The 23,928-nt window shown below is 41.3% G+C and overlaps 1 protein-coding gene across 1 annotated transcript in view; it reads left to right on the top strand.

Annotated features, from left to right (window-relative positions):
• babam2 (BRISC and BRCA1 A complex member 2) overlaps positions 1–23,928 on the top strand; it is a 122,765-nt gene that overhangs the window by 45,897 nt on the left and 52,940 nt on the right. Inside the window, exon 6 of the mRNA XM_080414938.1 lies at positions 57–131. Within this exon, the coding sequence (XP_080271064.1) occupies positions 57–131 (75 nt within the window). The remainder of the gene's footprint in view (positions 1–56; positions 132–23,928) is intronic.

The raw sequence follows: 23,928 nt of genomic DNA, 5'->3' as shown, positions 1-23,928 counted from the left end.
AAAGACTTTGCCAGTGCGGTCTGTGATGCCCTCTCTCTCTGCCTCTTTCATTGCAGACGGGGGAGTTCTCGGCACGCTTCCTGCTCAAGTTGCCCGTGGACTTCAGTAACATCCCTGTGTATCTCCTAAAGGTGAATGAGCTCTCACACTTATATCCCGTAAGGCAGTGCTTCTCAAACTTTTTGAATTTCAAGGACCCCCAGATTGACATGTATTTGGCCGCGGACCCCCATCTGAAAACGTTCTGTGCCAGGGACAGGGTTCCCAGGTCTGCTTATTATAATTTCCCCGCAAGATTGTATTTGAAAATAGCTGATGTACCGGTATATGTTAAAGATGCTCATGTGGCCCATAGTCGCTTCTTTTGGGCTGGTTTTCCTAGACCTGGTTGCTTGTTTCTCTTACAGAATCTGGCAACACTGGCCAGGGACCACCGGAAGAGAAGATTTGTGCAAAAAAAAATCAAAATGATTCAAAATGTTTGAGATTTTTTTAGATTTGTTCAAAAATAGCAGATGTCCAAGCTCGCAGAAGCGGCACGAATGAGCTTGTAGATCTGCTATTTTTGAACAGTCAACGTATAAATACATAAAATGGTTCAAATGGTTGTGATCCTGTATTAGCACATTTAGCTGGGGACCCCCTGGAACCGCCCCCAAGGACCCCTGGGGGTCCCCGGACCCCATTTTGAGAACCACTGCCGTATAAAGCCAGTTAACTCGCAGTCAGTCTATGGAGGTAATAGTCTCTATCAAACATTATGTACGGATACCGTTCTGAGTCTCAAATATTATGGAAAGATGCTATTTTTGAGGTGCGCAATCTGTGCGCACGCGGGTTGTTTGTGTAGGTACATGTCGTGTACACGTCCGCGCAGCCTGTCTGCCAACGGTAATGGCGAGGGCTTAATTAAATAACTAATTGGTTGCAGACTCGACGCGTGTGTGTGTGTGTGTGTGTGTGCGTGTGTGGCTGCGTGCACGTGTGTGTGTGTGTGTGTGTGTGTGTACACACGCTTGTGTACGCATGTGCGCGCACAAACACACGCGCACACACACCACCCGAGTAAGTCGAGTGTGTGTGTGCGTGTCCGTGTGCGTGTGTGTGTGTGTGCGCGCGTGTGTGTACACGCTTGTGCACGCATGTGCGCACACAAACACACACACACACACGCACCACCCGAGTAAGTCGAGTGTGTGTGTGTGTGTGTGCGCCTGGACAGACTCTGGTGTTGGGGGCTGTGAGTTGACTAATCAGCAGGCCGTCACTCTCGATCTGCTCTGAGTCGCGTACTGTCTGCAGGCTGCACAGAGCAGTCTCTCTCTCTCTCTCTCTCTCTCTCTCTCTCTCTCTCTCTCTCTCTCTCCCCCTCTCTCTCTCTCTATCTGTGTCCCTCTCCCTGCCTGCCTGTCTTCTTTCTCCCTCTCGCTGTCTTTCTCTGCCTTGTGCGCTGGAGCCCCCACCCCCCGCCGGCTCTCTGGCCCTTTTTTTTCCAGCCCGGGCCTGGGTTTTGTGAGGGGAAATGATGGTAAACATAAGGAAAACGGCAGCCATGGTCAGGCTCACACACACACACACACACACACACACACACACACACACACACACACACACACACACACACACACACACAGCCCCACTGTCTGTCCGTCCTCATGTCCCTCAGTGGAGCACCGAGACTCCTCCTGTCTCTCGGGAACGCTTTGAGGGGATTATGGCTCCGGTCGAACCCATATCCGATGGTTCTCAGACTTTTCCGTGTCACAGACCCCCAAATTGATATGTATTTGGCCGCGGACCCCCATCTGAAAGTAATTTGTGCTAGGGACCTCCAGAAGAGAAGATTTGTGTTAAAAAAAATAATTGAGAACCGCTTCAGTAGTGGACAGTAACAAAGTACATTTACTTGAGTAAGTAAAATGTTTTATGTTTTGTACTTTACTTGTGTATTTGGATACACACTACTACATTTCAAAGACAAATATTGTACTTTTGACTCCACTACAATTCTAGGAAGGGAATCAATACATGATGAATGAACCACTTAAGCCCTGTTTCAAATATTGTGAAAATAGCAGATGTGCAAGCTCTCAACACGTCACATCACAACCTGTTGTGAGCTTGTAAATCTGCTATTTTCACTATTATTGATTTATTTTCTTCTTTTTTTGGGCGTAAATCTGAATAATTTTGTTAAGCATCTAAAATGTAATACAGCAATGCATTGGTATTAAAAAGAAAATGTACTTTGCAATGTGTACCTTTGGATATTTAAGTATATTTAAAAGCATGTGCTTTTGAATACTTGTTTACTCAAATTCGACAGAGCAACTTTCCCTTACAGTTGAGTAATATACTGGGGCTGAGTAGTGAGTACTTGGTCCACACACCTCTGCTCTCGGGGGACGCTTTGAGCGGATTATGGCTCCAGTCGTCCAACCCATTTCATGGCTGCTTCGCCGGCCACTGCATAGAGACTTTGTTTTTTAAAGCATGTCCTCGGGCAAGAATTTCTAGACACGTCCCTCGGGGGAGCTCCATTAGTGGATTTATTTTTTTCCTCTTTTAAAAAAAAAAACAAGCTAGCTGTCACTTAACCCATTGAGACCGGGAACGCATCCATGTCATTTTTAGATTTCTCTGGAGATATACAAGCTCAGGAGATATACAAGCTCATAGCGCGGCACCGAGTGCCGTGCTATGAGCTTGTAGATCTGCTATATATTTTTTTAATCATGAAAATGTGTGCAAATCTTTGAATTTATATTTTTTAAGGCAAACATTTGTAACTCAAATCATTGCTTCTGGGGATTCTACAAATGTCTTCTAAATCAGTTTTTTGAAAAAAAAACGTATGTTGCTATAATCAGTTGTTCTCAAACTTTTTTCATGTCAAGGACCCACAAAAGGATATGTATTTGGCCGCGGACCCCCATCTCAAAATATGTTGTTCCAGAGACCCCCCAGAAGCAAAGATTTGAGTGAAAACAAAAATATATATATTCAATGATTTGCATTTGCACAAATTTTCACGATTTAAAAATAAATAGCAGATCTACAAGCTCATAGCGCGGAGCGCGGCACTCGGTGGCGCGCTATGAGCTTGTATATCTGCTATTTTTTAATAGCCCAAAAATAATGGTTAAAGTGGTTACACTAGATGCGTTCCCGCTTTCAGTGGGTTAAGAGTTTTCTGGGGGTTCACATCGAGGGAATTCAGCAGCAAGGCAGGCAGGCACACCAACACCTTGTACTTGGTTGGAGGTTGTCGCTGTAGGTGGGCAGCTATCTCTCTGTTTTCTTTTTTGCCAGTGATATTATTAGAGCAGGGGCTCTGGGATAAGGATATCATGTTCACGGCTTCATATAGGAGCATACAGGCACAGTATCAATCGTGCAGTATTTGTCAGCCGTGGTACACATGGCATCTCTATGAGTAGAGCCCCGACCGATGCCAGAGTTTTGGGTGAGGCGGTGAGTCCTGTCACCACCGATTACCAATGTTCTGACCGATGCTTTGTTAAAAAATAATTAGAAAAGTGTAGAAAACGTAGGAAGTTACTTATGAGTACAAAAGAAAGACAAAACACAAATAACTTTTAATATTTAAGGTAATTTTTTTTTTACAAAAGTAAGTATATACTCAATATATGAAAAGAACATTTTACTTTAATTATACAATGGGCAAGCAAACAAATGCATATATACATAAACTGAAGTTTATTTTATTTAACCACCTAATACCTATACAATAATGTTCAAACATATTTGATCTGCATACAAGCTCACAACACAATCGCGTTATGTTGTGAACTTGTAGATCTGCCGTTTAAAAAAGAAAATCTTTAATAGGTAAAAAAAAAATCTTGACACATCAGCTGCATCATTGCCAATACCAATGTGTCGTCAAAATCAACGACATTGTCAACCAAACCGATGTATCGGACGTGCTCTTCTATCTACGAGACAACTGGGAAGATATCGGGAAGAACATCTCGACTCACAGAGGGGGAAAGCGGTGGTCTTGGTCCTATACACCTTGTGTCCACCCACACATTCCAGATGAATGGGGCCACATGGAGCATGGCTGGACTCTCCCATACTGTACTCCACAGTGCAGTGACCTCAATTCTCAAGGCGACAGTCGTGGCGCAATTGCTTTCAATCACGTCAACGCTATCTTCTCTCGGTTGCCCTTGCGTTGGCTGTGTGAGCAGATCCCCCTGTGTGTGTAGTAGACGAACGTGCTGTTACAACAGCACACACGACGCCCTGAACTTAATTCACCCCAGAACACCGTGTCGAAAGTAAATACCAATTCATTATGTCGACGGTTAACCCATTGAGACCGGGAATGAATCCGTGTAATTTTTTGATTTTTCTCTGGCTATTCAAAAATAGCAGATCTACAAGCTCATAGCGCGGCTATGAGCTTGTATATCTGCTATTTTGGATAGCAGAACAACATATTTTGAGATGGGGGTCCGCGGCCAAATTCATATAATTTTGGAGGGTCCTTGACATGGAAAAGTTGGAGCGCCACTGATATAGCTAGATAGTTAGAACATTTTTAGATATGTATTTGGCCGCGGACCCCCATCTCAAAATGTTTTGTTCCAGGGACCCCCCCCCCCAACCCCCAGAAGCAAAGATTTGAGTTAAACATTTTCGCTTTAAAAATATACAGCATATATATTCAAAGATTTGCACAAATTTGCACGATTTAAAAAAAAATAGCAGATCTACAAGCTCGTAGCGCTACGAGCTTGTAGATCTGCTATTTTTGAATAGCCCAAAGAAATCTTAAAATGACACACAGATGCATTTCCCGGTCTTAACAGGTTAAGTCTCAGTGTCACAAATGAATGTGTTTTCATGCGGTTGCTAGCGCACTCTACCTCCTGCCTGACCTGTCAGGAGTTACTAATTCATTGAATAAGAAACACAGCGAATACCACAAGCTTGTTAAGTCGATGCTTATTCGTGGAACGTGGCAGCTCTTGTTTTATGGATGAAATATGACATTGCGCGTAAACCCCCGGTACACATGACCATACCGGTTTGTCACTGCTTTTGGGTCACTGCCAGCACTGCAGCATCTGAGCCGAGTAGATCGGAGCGCGCTGGCCACTAGTATGTATCGCTGGGGGGTCAAGTGGGGTCACACTGTACAGTTGAAAGGTGCTTAAGACCTACAGTATACTTTGTCATACGACAAATAGCGAAAATAGCCCTCAATGCGTTGTAAGTTCGTAGAGACCATTTATTTTCACTACATAAATTGTTTTAAAAATGGTATTCTTCTCATTCTGACTCTGACAGTCTAACTTTGCTTCCATGACTTACTTACTTTAACGTTAATTGAAATGTTTGGATGTGCTACCCTTTTGGAATTGTTTTAATTCCTTTTTTTGATATGTATACTGGACTTTGGGTCTAGCACTCCACTGAGAAACCCCATTGTTGATGCGCAACCTCTTTTTCTTATGTAGAAAGTGAATGATATATGAATGTTTAAAAATATATATTTTCTGTAGAAATATACAGTACGTATACTGTATAACCTATGTTGTTTAAAGAGTCCAGAAGTGCAGAATATTGCACTGACTAAATTAAGTTGTTTATTACACTACATTGCAGTGAGTCAGCACTATAAAGAGGAACAAAGGGAAATAAATCCAGGTATATAAATGTGACTATATAGTCTGGGGTGCTGGCAAGCCAGCAGTGGCATTAATATCCAGAAGTGTGCAGTGTTGATTCAGTTTTTAATATGTGACGACTACACAGGGGAAGAAGCCGTTCCCGCGCCTTGACCTCTCTTGACCTGAGAGTTGACGCCATTCAGAGGGGAGCGTGCGGAAGATTTTAATGTCCAGGGCGTGAGGGGTCGGCAGGACCTCCCTGCCCCCCCCCCCCCGGATAAATTGAGGTGGAAGAGGGTAGTCCTCTATGATCCTCTCCGTTAACCAATGAAGACCGGGAACGCATCTGTGTGACCACCATTATTTTCTACTTTGGCTCTTCAAAATTGCAGATATACAAGCTCATAGCGCGAAAAATCGTGAACATTTGTGCAAATCTTTGAATATATATATATTTTTTTTTAAAGCGAACATTTGTAACTCAAATCTTTGCTTTTTGGGGGTCCCCGGAACAACATATTTTGAGATGGGGGTCCGCGGCCAAATACATATCATTTTGGGGGTCCATGACATGAGGACCCCTGATATTATAGCAACATTTAGAAGACATTTTGTAGAATCCCCAGAAGCAAAGCTTTGAGTAAAAAAAAAAGAAAAATGTATTCAAAGATTTGTAATTTTTTTTAAGGATTTTTCTAAAAATATCAGATCTACAAGCTCGTAGCGCGACACCGGGTGCCGCGCTACGAGCTCGTAGATCTGATATTTTTGAATAGCCCAAAGTATAAAATAACGGCTATAGCTAAAAATCGTTGCGTTCCCGGTCTTAACCAGATGCCTAGATGTATTCCTCTTTGTACACTGGTGTCAAAGCAGCAGAGATTGCCGCTCAACAAGTTCACAATGCGTCGCATCACACCTGTAAAGCTGCTGTTCAGTTCCCCTGACTCGGCTCTCCTCCCCGCCTGCTTATCCCAATGGATCAAATAGTGTGTTCAGTGCTTATGGGCAGTGGTGGAAAGTAACTAAGTACATTTACTCAAGTACTGCACTTAACTCATTCACTGCCTGAATTATTTCTGGCCGCGTTTGCCCACTGCCAGAGATTTTTTCATTGAAAAGAAAAGTACTCAGGAGCCGAGATACAGAATTTTAAAGTTTTAAGTTAACAAGGAAGTGGATTCGAGTCTAGATCTTCGAAAAATCATATCTCCTTGGTCTTTGGGTCAAACAAAAAAATGTAAAAAAACAATTAAAAGTCGTTTTAGTCGTTCTAGGCAGACAGGGCTTATGGGACAGAAGTCGTTTTAGTCGTTCTAGGCAGGGAATGAGTTAAGTGCAATTCTGAGGTATTTGTACTTTACGTGAGTATTTCCAATTTCCAATACTTTTACTTCTACTCCACTACATCTCAGAGGCAGATATTGTACTTTTACTCCACTACAATTATTTGAAAACTACTTTGTAGATTTTGATTATTATTACAAAACATGCATTAACCACTTTATCCCTATATATACTTTGGCTATTTCAAAATAGCCGATCTACAAGCTCACATAAGCAACGCGTTGTGAGCTTGTAGATCTGCTATATTTAAAAAAAAAAAGTATACATTTTGAACACTGAACATTTTTTAAACGTTCTGCAAAATAAGTACTTTTACTTTTGGTACTTAAGTCAATATTGATGCCAATACTTCTGTACTTACTTATATTTGGACTTTTCCTTGTAACAGAGTATTTCTGCATTTCAGTATTGATACGTTAACTTGCGTAAAACATTTCAGTCCTTTTTCCACCACTAGCTTATGGGGTTTTATCCTGTGTAGGGATGCATGGAGCATGGGACTGTCTGCCACGGTCATATCCCCCTTCCCGTCGCTTCGCGGTGTTCGTGTCATGGGTCAGTGCACGTTGTGAGGGGGGGTTATGTGGTGCTCGAGCGAAAGCGGGGGCGGAGAAGAGGAGCTCGGTCACGAATGTGGTGTTTCTCCGGCAGTGATCACTCTGGAGGCTGGTTGATGTGACATTTAGAGGAAAAAGCCGCCACACTGCACACATCATGTACTGTACTGTACGCGTATACGCTCTGTCTAAGGCGGACGGAATGGATAGACAGGGGGGAAGCCTGGTAATATGGCCGCGTGACCACCGCGGCACCGTATTAACGCTCTGGGAGTCACGACAAAAGCGCAAAAGGTCACGTCGGCAATTAGAGGGAAAATGTGTACTTTGACTTGCTGTCAGGAGCAGCTGGGATGCACACTAGAGAGGAAGGCTGTGAACTCAAGAACACTGGAGCGAGATGCAAAGTCAGGAGCATGAGGCGAGTGTGAATTTTAACCACTTAAGCCCTAATATACGTTGTCATATAAAGCAGTAGTTCTCCTTGATCAAGTCAAGGACCCCCTAATTGATAAATATTTTTCGCCGCGGACCCCGATCTGAATATGTTTTGTGCCAGGGACCCCCAGAAGAAAATAAATTATTCAAACAATTTCACGATTTAAAATATTTTCTTTAAAAAAAAGCAGATGTACACACTCGTAGCGTGCCACAAAGTGACGCGCTGTGAGCTTGTAGGTCTACCATTTTTGAATAGCCAACATGTAAACGGATAAAGTGGTTAAAAATGATTGTGACGCTACATCAACTACTTTTGGACCCCACTTTGAGAACCAATGGTATAATGAATAGCCAAAATAGCTCACATTGTTGTGAGCTTATAGGTAGACCTATAAGCTCACAACAAAACTTTGTCGTTGAAGTTTTATGTTGTGTAATCTCTACAATGTCAAATTTGTGTTGATGTTTTTCTTTCTTTCTACCATCAAGATACAGAGTAAATATATCGGCATGGGCTTGGGGTGAACACAGATTGGATTGAATTGAACCTACTGACTGAGTGGGTGTCTTTCAGGGCCACAACCCGTGTCAAACAACATCACTGCAAAAGCACAAACACGCTCCATGCAAAATATGACAGGGGGAGGTCAAGAGGCCACGTGTGATATGAGGGCGTGAGTAAAAGCAACTTCTAATGGGAGACGAGACGGAGAGAGGTCGTGGTGTGTGTGATCAAAGGACGAGTCTCCAAAATGTTTGCACATGGTGTCCTCGTGCCCCGACCTTGGAACACCCTTCCTGAGGATCTGAGGCTTTTAAATCACGTCTGAAAACCTATTTTTATGTCAAAGCCTTTTTATAGTAGGCACTGCCTTCTTTATTCTGTGCTTATTTCCTTGTATACCTTATTATGTGTTTGAACTTGTTTCATTGATGTTATTTGGTGCCATTGGTTTTATTTGATGTTTCTTTTAATGTTTGGTTTATAGTACGGTTTAATTTCCTTGTCCTTGCTGCATTTCGTCTTGTTTTTGTAAGGCACTGTTTCGAAACGTGTTTTATAAATCTAGATAAATAAAGCTTATTATATTATTATTTATAATGAGAAGGAAAACTGCCAACATGTATCTGACAGGCTGGCACCTTATTCACTTAAACCCTAAGTACTTCAGTTGACCCCCAGGGCTCTACACGTGGTCGGGTTTCGGAAAAAAATCAATTCATACTCGAATCGTGATTTTAATGTTGGACTATTCAGAACCGATCCTCATTTTCCAAAAATCGATTTAAGAAAAAAAAAAAAAAATATATATATATATATATATATATATATATATATATATATTTTTTTTTTAAATATATTATTATTATTATTTTATTTATTTTAGTATTTTTGTATAATTATTTTTTTTACAATTACAAGTGGCAAGTTCTGGGCTGGAAGCTCGGGAAAAAAAAAAGTGATTTTGAATCAAAAAAAAACTTTGGAATCGAAAAATGTTTGTTTAGAAAACAATCGGAGTCGTGACCCCAAGAATCGGAATGGAATCGAATCGTGAGATAGCAGACGATTCACAGCCCTATTGGTCACCTCCTTTTGTTCCTCTAGTCTACACCGACAAGCTCACAGCGCCGAACGTTTGGCCCATTTCCTACACATGTTTGCCTATTCTGACATGCCCAAAATAAGGATGCTAGGGTCCATGCGGTTATAAATAAAAAGCAGGAAAAAAATCTCACCCCTCTCCCTGAGGCTGGGCAGTCAACACGGTAAGGTAAAAAAAAAGATCGTCTCTTGTCGGGCGGAAACCTCATACTATGTCCAAAACTGTTACTTTCAAGGATTCTAATTCAAAAATAGCAAAAGTAAGCAGATGGACAAGCTCGAGCTTGCAGATCTGCTACTTTTGATGCTTTTGTGTGACGCTGTAGTATTGTAGTATGATCAAGTTGGTCATTGATTTAACCCATTAAGACCTGAAGCTGATTCTACAAATGTTTTCTAAATCCTAACAGTATTCTGAAAAATCGTATGTTTCTATATCCGCGGTGCTCAAACTTTTTGATGTCAAGGACCCTCAAAATTATATGTATTTGGCCGCCGACCCCCATCTCAAAATATTTGGTTCCAGGGACCCCCTAGATGCAAAGATTTGAGTTCAAAATGTTCGCTTTAAAATAATAAATATTCAAAGTGTAAAATAATGCTTTTTTAGCTCAAATAAAAAAAGTGACAGATGCGTTCCAGGTCCTAAAGGGTTAATTTACAAAAAAAAATAAACATAAAAATATGGAGATAAGAGGTTTCTGCCCGACATGCAACGACGTGCCCACCGTGGCCAAGCTCAGACCACGTGGACACACTTCGCTTCAGGTAACAATCGTCCTACGCTGAGCAAAAACGTCCACGACGTACCAGTGTAGAGCAGACTATAGCCTAAAGCCTGATTTATGCTTAGTTGCAACGCCTGTGTTGTGCGCCGAAAATAGCCGATCGACAACAAGCTCACTGGCTATTTCCAGTGAGCGACCTGATGCGCGAGTATAAAAAAAAGGGGGTCAGTCAGAACAGAGTTCTGCCTCAGTGCCTAACCCTCGATAATGCAAGGTGCATGCATGCATGTGTGCAAGCATGCATGCACGTTACTCTGTGTTAAGTCAAAAGCTTGGCCTCAATTTACCTGGATAATCACTCTTGACATTGTGACCGTTTTGGTTGAATGTGTGCCTAAAATGTAGTTTGTGCGACCTCAAAATGTAAGGGTTTTTGTAGCAATAATTTGCTGTGGTGCCACCAAAAACCGGAGGGTCGAGTGAAGCAAAAGGGCGCCCCTCTTCCCTCATGCCATCTGGATATTGTTATTAATGCAAGAACAATGGCTTCTATTTCAGCATGCTAACTTTCCAGGAATAGAAAGGCTGTAGTTTCTATTAGCTTGGATTCCCCATTGAGGATGTCATCGGGTAGGTAGTGTTCTGAACTGTCCATGGCCCACCAATGAGATGCAGAGTGAGTAGAGGGTATTTTTTGTAACCCATTTTTTTTCACCCGGTGCCAATTTCCTAAGTGATCCTGGGCACTACACCAACCCTACACCAGCGCTACACCAGTCCCCCACAGCCTAGGGAGGCCAGGGCCGAGCTCATGCCTCCTTCAATGCATGAGAGCCAACTGACCTTCTTGTCACCTGACAGGGGGGAGTTTCCCCGGTAGGACGTAGCGCGTGGAAGGAACACGTTATTCCAACCAGTTCCCTTCCCCTCCATCAGGCGCCCCGGCTGTCATGGGGGAGGCGGTATAGCGACCAGGATTACTACATGTTTTTGTGAGGGTATTAACTACCCTAGGAGACACGGGGAGAACATGCACACTCCACACAGAAAGGCCCTTTCGCCAACCCCACCTAGGGTATTGGCACTGAGTAGAGGGTAATTGTGCCATCTTATAATGAGCGTTAGTAAGGAGGACCAATGTATATGTGGACTAGAAAAAATGCTCCTCGGAGCACAAGTCTACGCCAGGTCAGGTAGGTTATTTTGGGCCAGCAATGATCGGAATTCGCTAATCAGGATGAAATATGGATCACTTGACGATAGAGATAATGTGTACCGACTTGCGTGATGTTTGGACAAAATTTGTACGAGTAATATATATATATTTTTTTTGCAAAAATCGGCCTCCTGGTGGCGCTATAACAGGACAATGTGAAAAGGGTGGCATTTCTTCCTCTGCTTAGACTGGCTTAGAGGGACTGTGTGTGCAAAGTTTCACGGCAGTCGGAGTAATATAAAAAGAACAGAAATCCGCCTCCTGGTGGCGCTATAAAAGGCCAATGTGAAAAATGCAGGGCAGAGGTTCTGCTCTGGCATCCAGGGATGTGTGTGTGCACAGTTTTGCTTCGATCAGGCCAACGGTGCCAGAGATTAGCTGCTCGCAGACGGATGGACGGACGGACAGGGTGCAAAACGTCTCGGCCACGCCTTTGGAATAAGATTGGAAGTACTCCTTCAAGCATTTTGGGTCTTGTGTGAATACAGTATGATACTTGCACAAACGAGGCAGTATTTCAGCAAAACACAATACATGTTAATTCCTATCTTAGACTAAACGTTGCCCATGTGAGGACGGTTAGGCATAATGAATAAATCACCAAACTCACTACTCTTATGTTATGTGTTCCATCGCACCATGCACACCGATTTGGCGTCGTTAATTTACACACAAAAAAACACAAAAACTTCAAATATGGAGCTAAGAGCAACAATATAATCAGTAACTGTTGATGGTGTTGTCCAGTTACTTGAGGGATTACATGGTCGTTGAAGCTTCATGACACATGATTTCTCACTGCACCATTATCAATAATACTGGCTTTTTTCTAAACCAATTAAGACCTATACTTTGTTGTACGACAAATAGCGAAAATAGCGTACAAGCTCTCAATGCGTTGTAAGTTCGTAGACCAGTTATTTTCACTACATAAATTGTTTTAAAAATTGTATTCTTCTCATTCCGACTCTGACAGTCTGAAACTTTGCTTCCATGACTTTTACTTTAATGTTAAATGGAGGACAAAGTACTCACATTTCCACTTTTTTTATTGGCACACCAATAAAATGAACACTTACGTGTTTCGGCTATGAGCCTTCCTCAGAGCATTCATATCGCATAGATTCAACTCACTTTATACAAAAGGTCAGAGTTCACCAACAGCTGAAATCTCAAGTCAATCACCAAGGTCCTCCATTTAATTGATTTTTCTTTCATTTTTTTCTCCATTTTTTTAATATCATTCACTTTCTATTTGTATGTATGTAAAAGTAGAGTTTAACCAACTGAGACCATTTTCTATGAAAAATGACGTGTGAAAATGTACTCGGGCCAATGAAATTGGTTCTGATATGTGCTTAGTCAACGTGCCTTGAATCCCGAAACGGGTGCTAGAAAGTCAGGAAGGACATTAATCTCGCAGGACATTTCTCATTTCTGCTTAGAAGAGCTTACACATTACCCCGAATTTTCATCAGCAAAAAGTTAAGCCCTTTCACTTCTCTCCCATGCCCTGTAATGCCCCGACCAAACGGATGTCTTCCTCCCCCCAGGTCAGCCCTCTTCTCCATGGGCACCGGCAAAGATGGTTAATTTATGAAGATATACCTATCCCAATAGGCTCTATGCACAGCAGCAATTGGGCCCCTTCCTTACTTCCTTCACAAATAGCCTCTACAGGCAACAGCTGATAGTAAAGGATCCGGGTGAGGCTTTATAGCCTCTGGCTCTTGTTCTTGTCTTCGACACTTATTCAGCAACACGTTATTTCATTATTTATGCAGGCCCCATCATGATCTCGTTTCTTTCTGTCTCTTCCTTTTAGACTGTGCAAGTGGGAAAAAAAAGATCTGTCAAAATTAATAAGAAATGACACAAGAATGATATTTAGATGGGGAAAAAATAAGATTTAACACTGGTTACTTGTTGGATCGAAGTGCTCATTGTCGGGAATTAATTTCTGGTTATGTGATGTCTTGATTATAGAAAGAGAAACAGGAGATAGGCTACTGACATATAGGGCCTCATGGCTTTCTTCAAGACTTGTTTAGAAATAATTGCACGATCAAAAACAAATCTGTAACGATGTGAGCCAGAAAGGGGGGGCCAGAAAATCTCAATTATCCCTAATGAATGATTAATATTAATCAATTGGTGGATAATGCAGATTGTGTAGAATTAATTGGAGAGCGTAGTAGGCTTCCTGACCACTCATTTTTATATCTAGAATTTCAGACAAGGGCAGTGATTAACCAGTATGAGGCAGCTCCTCAAATGGCTCTACCTTATTCTAAAGGGAAGGTATGTAGGAAACTACCGCAAAACTTTTTAAAATCAGAGAGGAATCAATCAGAATTACTGATATTGAATGAGAGTTTACAGAGTAGTCACGTAGATCAAGAGGGCCTAGATAAGTGGTATGATCATTTTTGTAAACTTATCCACGAAAATGTGGGAAAAGAGAATAAAAGTAGTAGCCACAATAGTAATACAAGAAAAAAAAAAAAATACACTAGGAAACCCTATTGGAATAAAGAGCTCCAGCATCTATGGCAGGCTATGCATAAGGCAGAGCACTCATTCTTGAAATATGTAGGCACACAGTCTGCAAAAAAGAACCTATTGAAATCATTTAAAGAGTGTCAGTGTGTATTTGATAAAACCTACAGGAAAAATAAAAGAGCTTATCAAAGGGGACAGATATTGAATTTTGAAAGGATTCAAACTTCAAACCCACAACTGTTCTGGAAGGAAATTAACAAACTGGGCCCAATAAGGACAAAGAAAATCCCTATGGAAGTGTTGGGGCATGATGGTAATCTAGTTAATGAGCCATCACAGGTTATTAAAAGGTGGGAAATGGATTTTAAAGGTCTTTTCTATGATGATGCATCAAGTTTTGATGAAACATTTCACAAAGAGAGATGTTCTGCAAAAGCCTCGCAAGAGTGTAGGATGGCACTGGAGGTTCAGCCTTGTAATGATGATCTTAACACTGAGCTGACCATAGAAGAAGTCCAGTTGGCCATTAATAAAGCAAAGAAAGGAAAAGCCACAGGCATAGAAAATCTGCCATATGAGGTTTTGAAATCGCCAATGCTATCTCACACACGCAAAATTCCCTCTGTGTGGTTCAGATCCATTATAACCCCTATTTTTAAAAGTGATGATCCTAGGGTGCCTCTTAATTATAGAGGGATCAGCCTGTTGAGCACAGTCTATAAGTTATACTCCTCTATACTCAATGACAGGCTAATGTTCCATCTAGAGGAAAGACACCTACTCGTAGATGAACAAAATGGGTTCCGCAAAGATAGAGCTTGCATTGACCATCTTTATTCACTATGTACAATAATAAGGACCAGGTTAGATGAGAGGAAACCCACATTTACATGTTTTATTGATTTCAAAAAAGCGTTTGATTTTGTTAATAGGGACTTACTCTGGTGCAGACTGTTAGAATATGGAGTGAATGGAAAGTTTTACAAATCACTACAATCATTATACAGCGCACCTGTAGCTTGTGTTAAAATAAATGAATTTTGTACAGATTGGTTCCCAACACCCCTGGGAGTTAAACAAGGAGATAATCTCTCGCCTACTTTATTCGCAGTTTATATTAACGATCTAGCATGTACAATTAAGTCACTAAACTGTGGTGTGCAATGTGGGGAAGTTGCAGTGAGTATACTTTTGTACGCAGATGATATTCTTTTAATGTCCGAAAATGAATATGATATGCAAAAAATGCTATGTCACACTAATGAGTGGTGTAAAAAATGGAGAATGTCCATAAATGAAAAGAAAACAAATGTGGTACATTTTAGAAGCTCTCTAACTCCCATTAGTAATCATCAGTTTTATTTTGGTGAGAAAAAGATTAATTTTGTAAACTCTTATAAATATTTAGGTTTTTATGTTGATGAGCATATGAATTTTGTTCATGGTTCCACAGTCCTCTCTGAGTCTGCAGGCAGAGCACTAGGAGGAGTCATTGGCAAAATCAAGGCACTCAAAGATGTTGGTTTCCGTACCTATACAACACTTTATCAGGCTTGTGTTTGCCCAGTTCTAGACTATGGGGCTGGGGTATGGGGTCATGGGAGATTCCCTAAAAGTATAGCTGTACATAACAGAGCCCTTCGATATTTCATGGGTGTACATAAATATGCACCAATGGCAGCTGTCTCAGGAGACATGGGATGGGAACCTAGTGAGGTCCGATGGAAGGTCTGCACCGCCAGGTTGTGGAACAGATTAGTTGACATGAATGATAATAGATTAACAAAGAAAGTATTTAACTGGGACAAACAACAGAATGGACCTTGGATAGAGGACATACACGATATGTTCTATGTATATGGAGCTGAAGATGTGTTTATCAGATCACAAAAGGTTAATATTGTAACTCTAAAGGAGAAGATTTTTGATAAGGTCAAACATACTTGGGCAGAAGAGATTTGGAGTAAACCAAAATTACGTACATATCGACAAATTAAACATGATTATTACACCGAAAACTATGTTTTATTTAACCTACCAAAGAAAAGAAGATCACTCTGTGCTCAGATTAGAGGAGGTATACTGCCACTTTACATTGAAACAGGTCGCTATGTTGGGTTGGATGAAGAAGATCGAATCTGCCAAATGTGTGATCTAAATGAAATAGAAAATGAGTATCATTTCGTTTTGTATTGTCCTTTTTATTGTAGGGTCCGTGAAGAGTTGTTTAAGAATGTTAACTATGCTGATATGTTGGACATCAATGACTCACAACTTATTAACTGCTTATTTGAAAAAGATGTATTTAAACTGGCAAACTACCTGGAGAAAGCCTGGGATATGAGGAAAAAAGCATTGTACAGCCAGTAGGAGACATCTAGGAGACAAATCATGTTATATTTTGTTTTGTTTTGTTTTGTTCGGTCAATTGTTGTATGATCAGCAATACCGGTAACCAGTATATGAAAATATTTTTGTGAATATTGTAACTGTCTGAAAAGGTGTCATATAATCCCATGAGGGATGGGCCACGAGGTGGCATGACACTTAAATAAAATAATTCATTCATTCATTCATTCATATTAAGTGTTATCCTAACCTAATGATCGAATGGAAAAACACAACTCTTTTACACCGTGGCAACCAGGGGGCTACCCATCTAGAGAAGAGAATTTGTGTGTGTGTGTGTGTGTGTGCGGGTATGTCTCTGTCTGTCTGTCTGTCTGTCTGTCTGTCCGCGGCTGATGACGATCTACAAGCTCACAATGCGTCGCGATGCAACGCATTGCGAGCTTGTAGATAAGCTATTTTCAAAAGATTGAAAACCTGAAATGGGACATTTTGCATAATGAGTACTTTTACTTTTGGTGCTTTAAGTACATTTTGATGCCAATACGTTTGTACTTTTACTCAAGTACATTTCAATTCCGGACTTTTACTTTCTATAGTGCAGTATTGATACTTTTACCTAAGTATAAAATTTGAGTACTTTTTCCACCACTGCATGCAATGTTATTTGTTTGTGTGTGTTTGAACATGGACCCGACGTTGTGAACCAATGGTGTATACAGGACTTACATAAACCGTGGTTATGGCGCATGGCGTCAAAAGCAGAATATATCGCATTCTGGCGCGACTTTATTTGACACATAAACAAGTAGTTTACATGTCCTCTCCCTAACCTTGAATAAAAAAAAGCCACATTTGCACAGCTGTAGTCGACTGAATATCATCAAGGCCTGACATTTTCAATGCGATGTCAGAGCTGTGGGCAGAGAACGCTGATGCTTTAAGAAGCCTTTGTTTACTTCAACGTTGGGTGCGCTGGCGGGAAAGAAAAAATGTGTATTCATTTTACCATACCGTGTTATTTCGTTAAACTGTACCATGTATCCAGTATCTCCGCTGAACAGATACCCCGGGGACACGTGTAGTAGTGTTAACATTATGATTATTTTTATTTTTTTGCACCTTGCTTTCATCCGTCTGGACGCTTACATTGCTGTATATTGCTCAGGGGCAAACGGCAACGGCATATTTAACATGTTACTTGAACGTTCAACCTCCAGTCAAAGCTTCCGCCTCCCCTTTCCTCCTTCACAACATACATTGCCGTCACCTCATGAAATACGAACGGCATTTACCCTCCTGCCTTCCGCTATCTCTGGGAGCCTTTTCTCACCCATTATAGTGTTAACAGGGTGATTGTGAAGGGTTCAAATTGCTAAGCATTGCTCACAGCCACACAAAAAAAAGCCCCATTTTCATCAATTCAGGGGTCTGATTAAGTAAGTGGTCTTTGTTCAGATCAATTGATTTTGCCACCAGCCCGCTCGTAGCCTCCTTTCTCATGTGTTCATTGGCTGACGTTGTGTGTGTGTCTGCTGTGCTGCGCGAGTGTTAGAATAGAAGCCGGAGCTAAATCAAACTGTCAGCCGGAGCCAAGTAATGACTTGGGTCAGAGCAAAAATGACGGAGTGCTAAGTTTGGGTGTTTCTGCAGTAAAACACTGATGTCGAACAGTGATCAAAAAATGAGAAATGGTCAAATGTTTCGTCACGCCATGTACAGTTTAAGTAGGCCATTATATTTTCTCCTCTCTTAACCCATTCAGACCGGGGACGCATCTGTGTGTCATTTTAAGATTTCTTTGGGCTATTTTTGAAAAATGAGTGCAAATCTTTGAATATATATATATATTTTTTAAAGCAAACATTTTAACTCAAATCTTTGCTTATGGGTGATTCTACACATGTCTTCTAAATCCTAATCCTTTTTATTTAATATTATGTTGCTATAATATCAGTGGTTCTCAAACTTTTTTCATGTTAAGGGGCCGGCCATAGCTGAGTGGTTAGTGAGCCCGCCTAGGGAGCCAGAGGCCCTGGTTGCCCCAGGTACGATGCCAGGCCAGGCCAGCAAATGTGTCGATGAAATGAAATTTGTCCCTGAGCAAGACTCTTAACCCCTAATTGCTCACAGGCCCTCATTGGAAACAAGACCGCAAGGACTTTCATGAACGGACCTGTTAAAGGAATTATCCTTATCAAGGACCACCCAAAAATGCTGTTCCAGGGACCCCGCCAGAAGCAAAGATATGAGTTAAAAATGTTCGCTTCAAAAGTATATATATACAGTACATTCAAAGATTTGCACACACTTTCATGATTTAAAAAAGGAAAATAGCAGATCTACAAGCTCGTAGCGCGGCACTCGGTGCCGTGCTATGAGCTTGTAGATCCGCTATTTTTGAATAGTATAAAATAATGGTTAAAGTGGTTACACACAGATGCGTTCCTGGCTTTAATGGGTTAAGATTAATAAACGCAACGGTGCACAGGCTGGTGTTTGTGAATCATACATTTGGATTGTTTCTCATAGCTTGCAATTACATACACACACACAGTAAGTAAACAGTATAAGTTGTGTGTGTAACGGTTTGCTTAGCTGACCAGCGTGTAGTTTTCTCTAAGTATGCGTCACGCTGCCGTGCGGCGCGCGTGTGTGAGTGCACACACACATTCCCAAATGACCTATACAACCTTGTTTAAAAATGTCAGTCCATTGACTACAGGCTATTTTCTTTATTAGCCAATTTGGAGATTGGAGTTTTTCAGTAGCATTCCAAGTAGCCAAGTAACCGGGTAAAACTGGAATCTATTGTTTGGTCAACCCCCCAAAAAACATATTTCACAATTCTTAGTGAGATAACCATAGGAATGTTATCACTTTGTTCTATCCTTAATTTCTCACCCAGAGTTTATTTCTTTGGATGGGGGTCACCTCTAATGTCGTGGATGTTGTAATAACTTGTTTCAAGGGAGGGAGTTCAGCTCAGGTGCAAGGTTGGCAAAGTTGGACCTCATGAACGCGCATGTGTGTATCATTCATTTTAAAGCACACACTAAGCCCAAACAGTATAAAATCCTCTAAGAGTAGCATTTGTACCACCGTGATTCTCCGAGTCTTATCAATCTCAGCACCTGACTACTCCTCCTCCGAAAGCCTCCTCTAAACTCCCCCCCCCCCCCCCTCCTCACAAAGCCCAGATTAACCCATTAAGACCGGGAACGCATACTGTGTCATTTTAGATTTCTTTATTTTTGAAAAATCATGAAAATGTGTCTAAATCTTTGAATATATACCGGTATATATATATATATATATATATTTTTTTTTTAAGCGAACATTTGTAACTCAAATATTTGAGGGGGTCCCTGAAACTAAATATTTTGAGATGGGGGGGTCCGCGGCCAAATACATATAATTTTGGGGGTCCTTGACAAAAAAACTGTATGATTTAGAAGATATTTGTAGAATCCTGCCAGAAGCAAAGATTTGAGTTACAAATGTTTGCTTTAAAAAAAATATATATATTCAAAGATTTACACACATTTTCACTATTTCTCAAAAATAGCAGATCTACAAGCTCGTAGCGCGGCACTCTTGTAGATCTGCTATTTTTGAACAGCCCAAAGAAATCATTGAAAAAATAAACGAAACACAGATGCGTTCCCGGTCGTAATGGATTAAGCCTGGGCGACAGGGTGACACACAAAGCCACTTATGTGACGGCCTACACTACTGAATCACTGCTGCCGGCGTATAGTGCCTTTTATACGCGCACGAGCCACCACCGTACCAAGGTTTTCTCTGGACATAATTCCTTTTCCCCTGTGCGGAGGATCGCCCCGCGCGGCCTCAAAGACTTAACGCCCCCAAAAAAAGCCTCATCATCATCATCGGCCCATGCGTCTTCTTCGGACACCACCGCACTACAAACCACCCCGCGTGGCTGTGGTTATACCTTACCTTTTTCCGGTTGCCACATGCATGTGGGGCTGTTGCTCCACTTGTCAGGCAAGCCGCCCAGCAGGCATTTTGTTGTTGCGGTTTTGTCTCTCTCCCGCTGACGCTGCCCCCCCCACCCCTTCAACGCGGCAGTTGGGCTTTTGGAGAAGTTGTTGCTGAAGATAGCCCACTGAGTCACATGGTGATGAGTCTTTCACAATACTCTGCTGCACCGAGCTGGAAAACAACCACTCTGTTGTCAGTGCACAGTGGTGGGAAAAAAGTACTTGAATGTTTTTACTTAAGTAAAAGTATCGGTACTGCAATGTAGAAGTACTCGAGTAAAAGTACAAAAGTGTTGGTATCAAAATGTACCTAAAGTAAAAGTACTACAATGTTTGAAAATAGCAGATCTACAAGCTCACAACGCGTCGCGTTGCGACGCGTTGTTTGATTGATTGATTGATTGAATTTTTTTTCAATTTTTATTAGGCAAAAGAATGTAAAACAACACTGTTACATTTATAATACTTTTGTCTAAAAGGTCCGACCAAAAAAGTCCTTGCGGACTTGTTTCCGTTGGGGTCCTTGAATTAATTTCATAGACGTATATAGTAGTATTTTCAAATAGCCTAGGTATAAAATAGGGCTGAAGTGGTTAATGTATGTTTTATATTGTAATAATTCATATCTGCAAAGTAACTAGTAACTAAAGTTTTCAAATAATTGTAGTGGAGTAAAAGTACAATATTTGCCTCTGAGATGTAGTGGAGTAGTAGTAAAAGTATAGACAATTGGTACCTCAAAATTGTACTTAAGTACAGTACTTGAGTAAATGTACTTACGTTACTTTTTACACCACTGAAAACAACCCTCTGTTGTCAGTGCACACTCACACACAGACACACAGACACGCGCACGCTGGCTCACAAACACATTTTTCTGCGCGTCCTCACCATATGGACAAAGTTAATGTGGACAGTGGTGTCGAGAAGGAGACGACGGCCATGATATCATCCAGTGTGTGGCTCGAACACCCCGTCATTAAAGCTCCATTAAGGCTATGATTAAACTGGCCCGTCAGTTGGCCATTACAGCTGGCCGTCGTGCCCCTCTCTATATACTATTCATGGTGTCATCTGCTGTGTCATGACTGAAGACACTTATAATGCACCAGCTCCCTACCACCGCACGCCGTTCGGTTTGACCTTACTGGCTGGTGGTTTTCACCGCACGGTTTCACATTAGATCAAGGGAGTTGCTGTCTGGCCGTTTGAGGGGAATTGAACAGTTGTGGGTTTTTATTTTTTGTATTTTTTGTCCCTGCAGCTGGAGTTAACAGGCAAAGGTTAGCATGTGCTTTGATGGTATCGGAAAAGGTCAGCTGTGTTGAGAAGAGCAACAAAAAAAAGAGAAACCGCTCTCGCCTTGTAAAAAGTGCTCCCTTTGGCCCTTACTGTACCTTTTCACCGCACTGTCCTAGGTCCTGTTCTCTTCTGTTCTCCACAGAGAGAGAGAGAGAGCTCAGGCCCTGTGCGTGACTGCCGAGCATTTCGATGCCAAAGCGAGTGGTTCTAATTTGTGGCCTTGCCGTGCCCTCGCACGGTAAACACTGACTAAGAGCTCAGGAATCTTAAGAGCTATAAAATAATTGCAGGTTACTCCCGTAATACTCTGTGTCGCTCCTTGCCTCACGCTCTGGCATTTCTCCTTTCTCTCTCTCCCCTACCACCACAGCTTCGTTCAGTGATAGTTTTGGCCAAGGAGCCTGACATCCTTACGCACGTAATTTATATTGAAATATCTTGCAGCGTTTCGTCCAGTCATGCTAAGGTTCTGACTGAGGGTTAGCACAGCAACGTTATGCATGCTAGCGTTTGACTGCGCAGATGACGTATATGTATATGTATATGTATATGTATGTATATGTATAAAATACAAGAATAATAACAAATACTAGGTACAGAAATAGCTAAGTATGTACTGTAATCATAGCACAATTGAGGTGCTTTGAATGAGTCCTACAGTATATATATACATACAGTATGTATGTATGTATGTATATATATATATATATATATACATATTTTAAATCTCTTTTAACAAACTTTCAAAGCAAAGAATCACACAAGATTTGTATAATGTATTGTCGTCATTAAATGAATGGTGAGGTGAAAGTTTGCAGTTGCTTCCTGGTGAAATCTCAATCCCAGCTGAAGCAAGTGTTGGCCTGGTATTTGTGAAGACAAGCAGCAAGGTCGAAAATAGCACAATCTATCTGCTAGCTAAATAACTTAACCTCCCTATGCCAAAATACTATCTGCCAACTGCCACTGCCAAGGGAGTGTCTTTCCAATGAGCTCATGTTTGGAAATCACTTGTAGGATTTAATACATTTTTATTACTACCAGCACTGAAAATGCACCACTAGTTTTAAGCTAGGTTCAGAACACATTCAAGGTAAGGAAGTACAACTTCCTAACCTTGAACGTATTCTAAACAAAGCATTTCAAGAGGCAGACTGTATGTTTTATTTTCATAGTGCTTTTTGAATGTGTCCTCGCAATGCAATCTGCATAGTACATGGCATTTCGTTTGAGAGCAAGTTGCACAAAAGACATTGTCAACTGTCAAGTAGGCTAATTGCCAGTTTGAGCTTCACTAATGCAGTGTACGACTGATCTCTCTGAAAAGGCCAGCAAAATGGTCCGGTGCAGATAAACAATTAAGTCGCTTTTAGATGGGGTATTATAGGCTGTCATGCTTTTGAAAATGGTATTAAATGTCAGGAATAAATGCTCACCAACAGAAATAAAAAAGGAAAAAAATACACCTTTGTTATAAGGAGCAAAAGTGCAGAACTTTGCACATGTAATCTTTCACGTTTGAGATATTTTTGCTCAAATCTCTGGGTAGGAAAAAGATTGACAATAACATGTAGGTTTGATTGTAGGTTGTGGGTGATTTTTAGGACCGGCCAATTAAGGTCATCGCAACGACGAGTTCTAGTCTGTGCCAACGACAGGAAATATATGCGCGTCCCACTCCCAACTCTGCTGACATGGCGATCTGAAGTTCCTCTGTCGCAAGACCATGGATGCAGTTGCAAAAGAGAAGGGGCACGGTGGTTTTAGTGGTGTCTTATGACGTCACGCCAGTGGTGGACAAAGTATTATACTCAAGTAAATACTCAAGTATTCAGAAGTACAAGTTACGAAGTGCGTTTTCTTTTCAACCCATTAAGACCTGGAACGCATCTGTGTCATTTTTTTATTTGAGCTAAAAAAGCATTATATTACACTTTGGGTATTCAAAAATAGCAGATCTACAAGCTCGTAGTGCGGCACCGAGTGCCGCGCTACGAGCTTGTAGATCTGCTATTTTTGAAAAATCGTAAATGTGTGCAAATCTTTGAATACTGTATATATATTTTCAAAAGCGAACATTTTTAACTCAAATCTTTGCTTCTGGGGGGTCCCTGGAACAACATATTTTGAGATGGGGGGTCCGCGTAAAGTCCCTGCCCACCACCACCGCGTATGTTGCCGGTTCGAATCCACCCGCGGTGCATCCTGCTTTGTCGAGCGTCTATACG

Source organism: Gymnoscopelus braueri, assembly GCF_963280865.1.
Source record: "Gymnoscopelus braueri genome assembly, chromosome: 19".
In the NCBI taxonomy this organism is placed as follows: Eukaryota; Metazoa; Chordata; class Actinopteri; order Myctophiformes; family Myctophidae; genus Gymnoscopelus; species Gymnoscopelus braueri.
The sequence above is the reverse complement of the archived record's forward strand: the minus strand, read 5'-3'. Positions and strand labels throughout refer to the sequence as shown.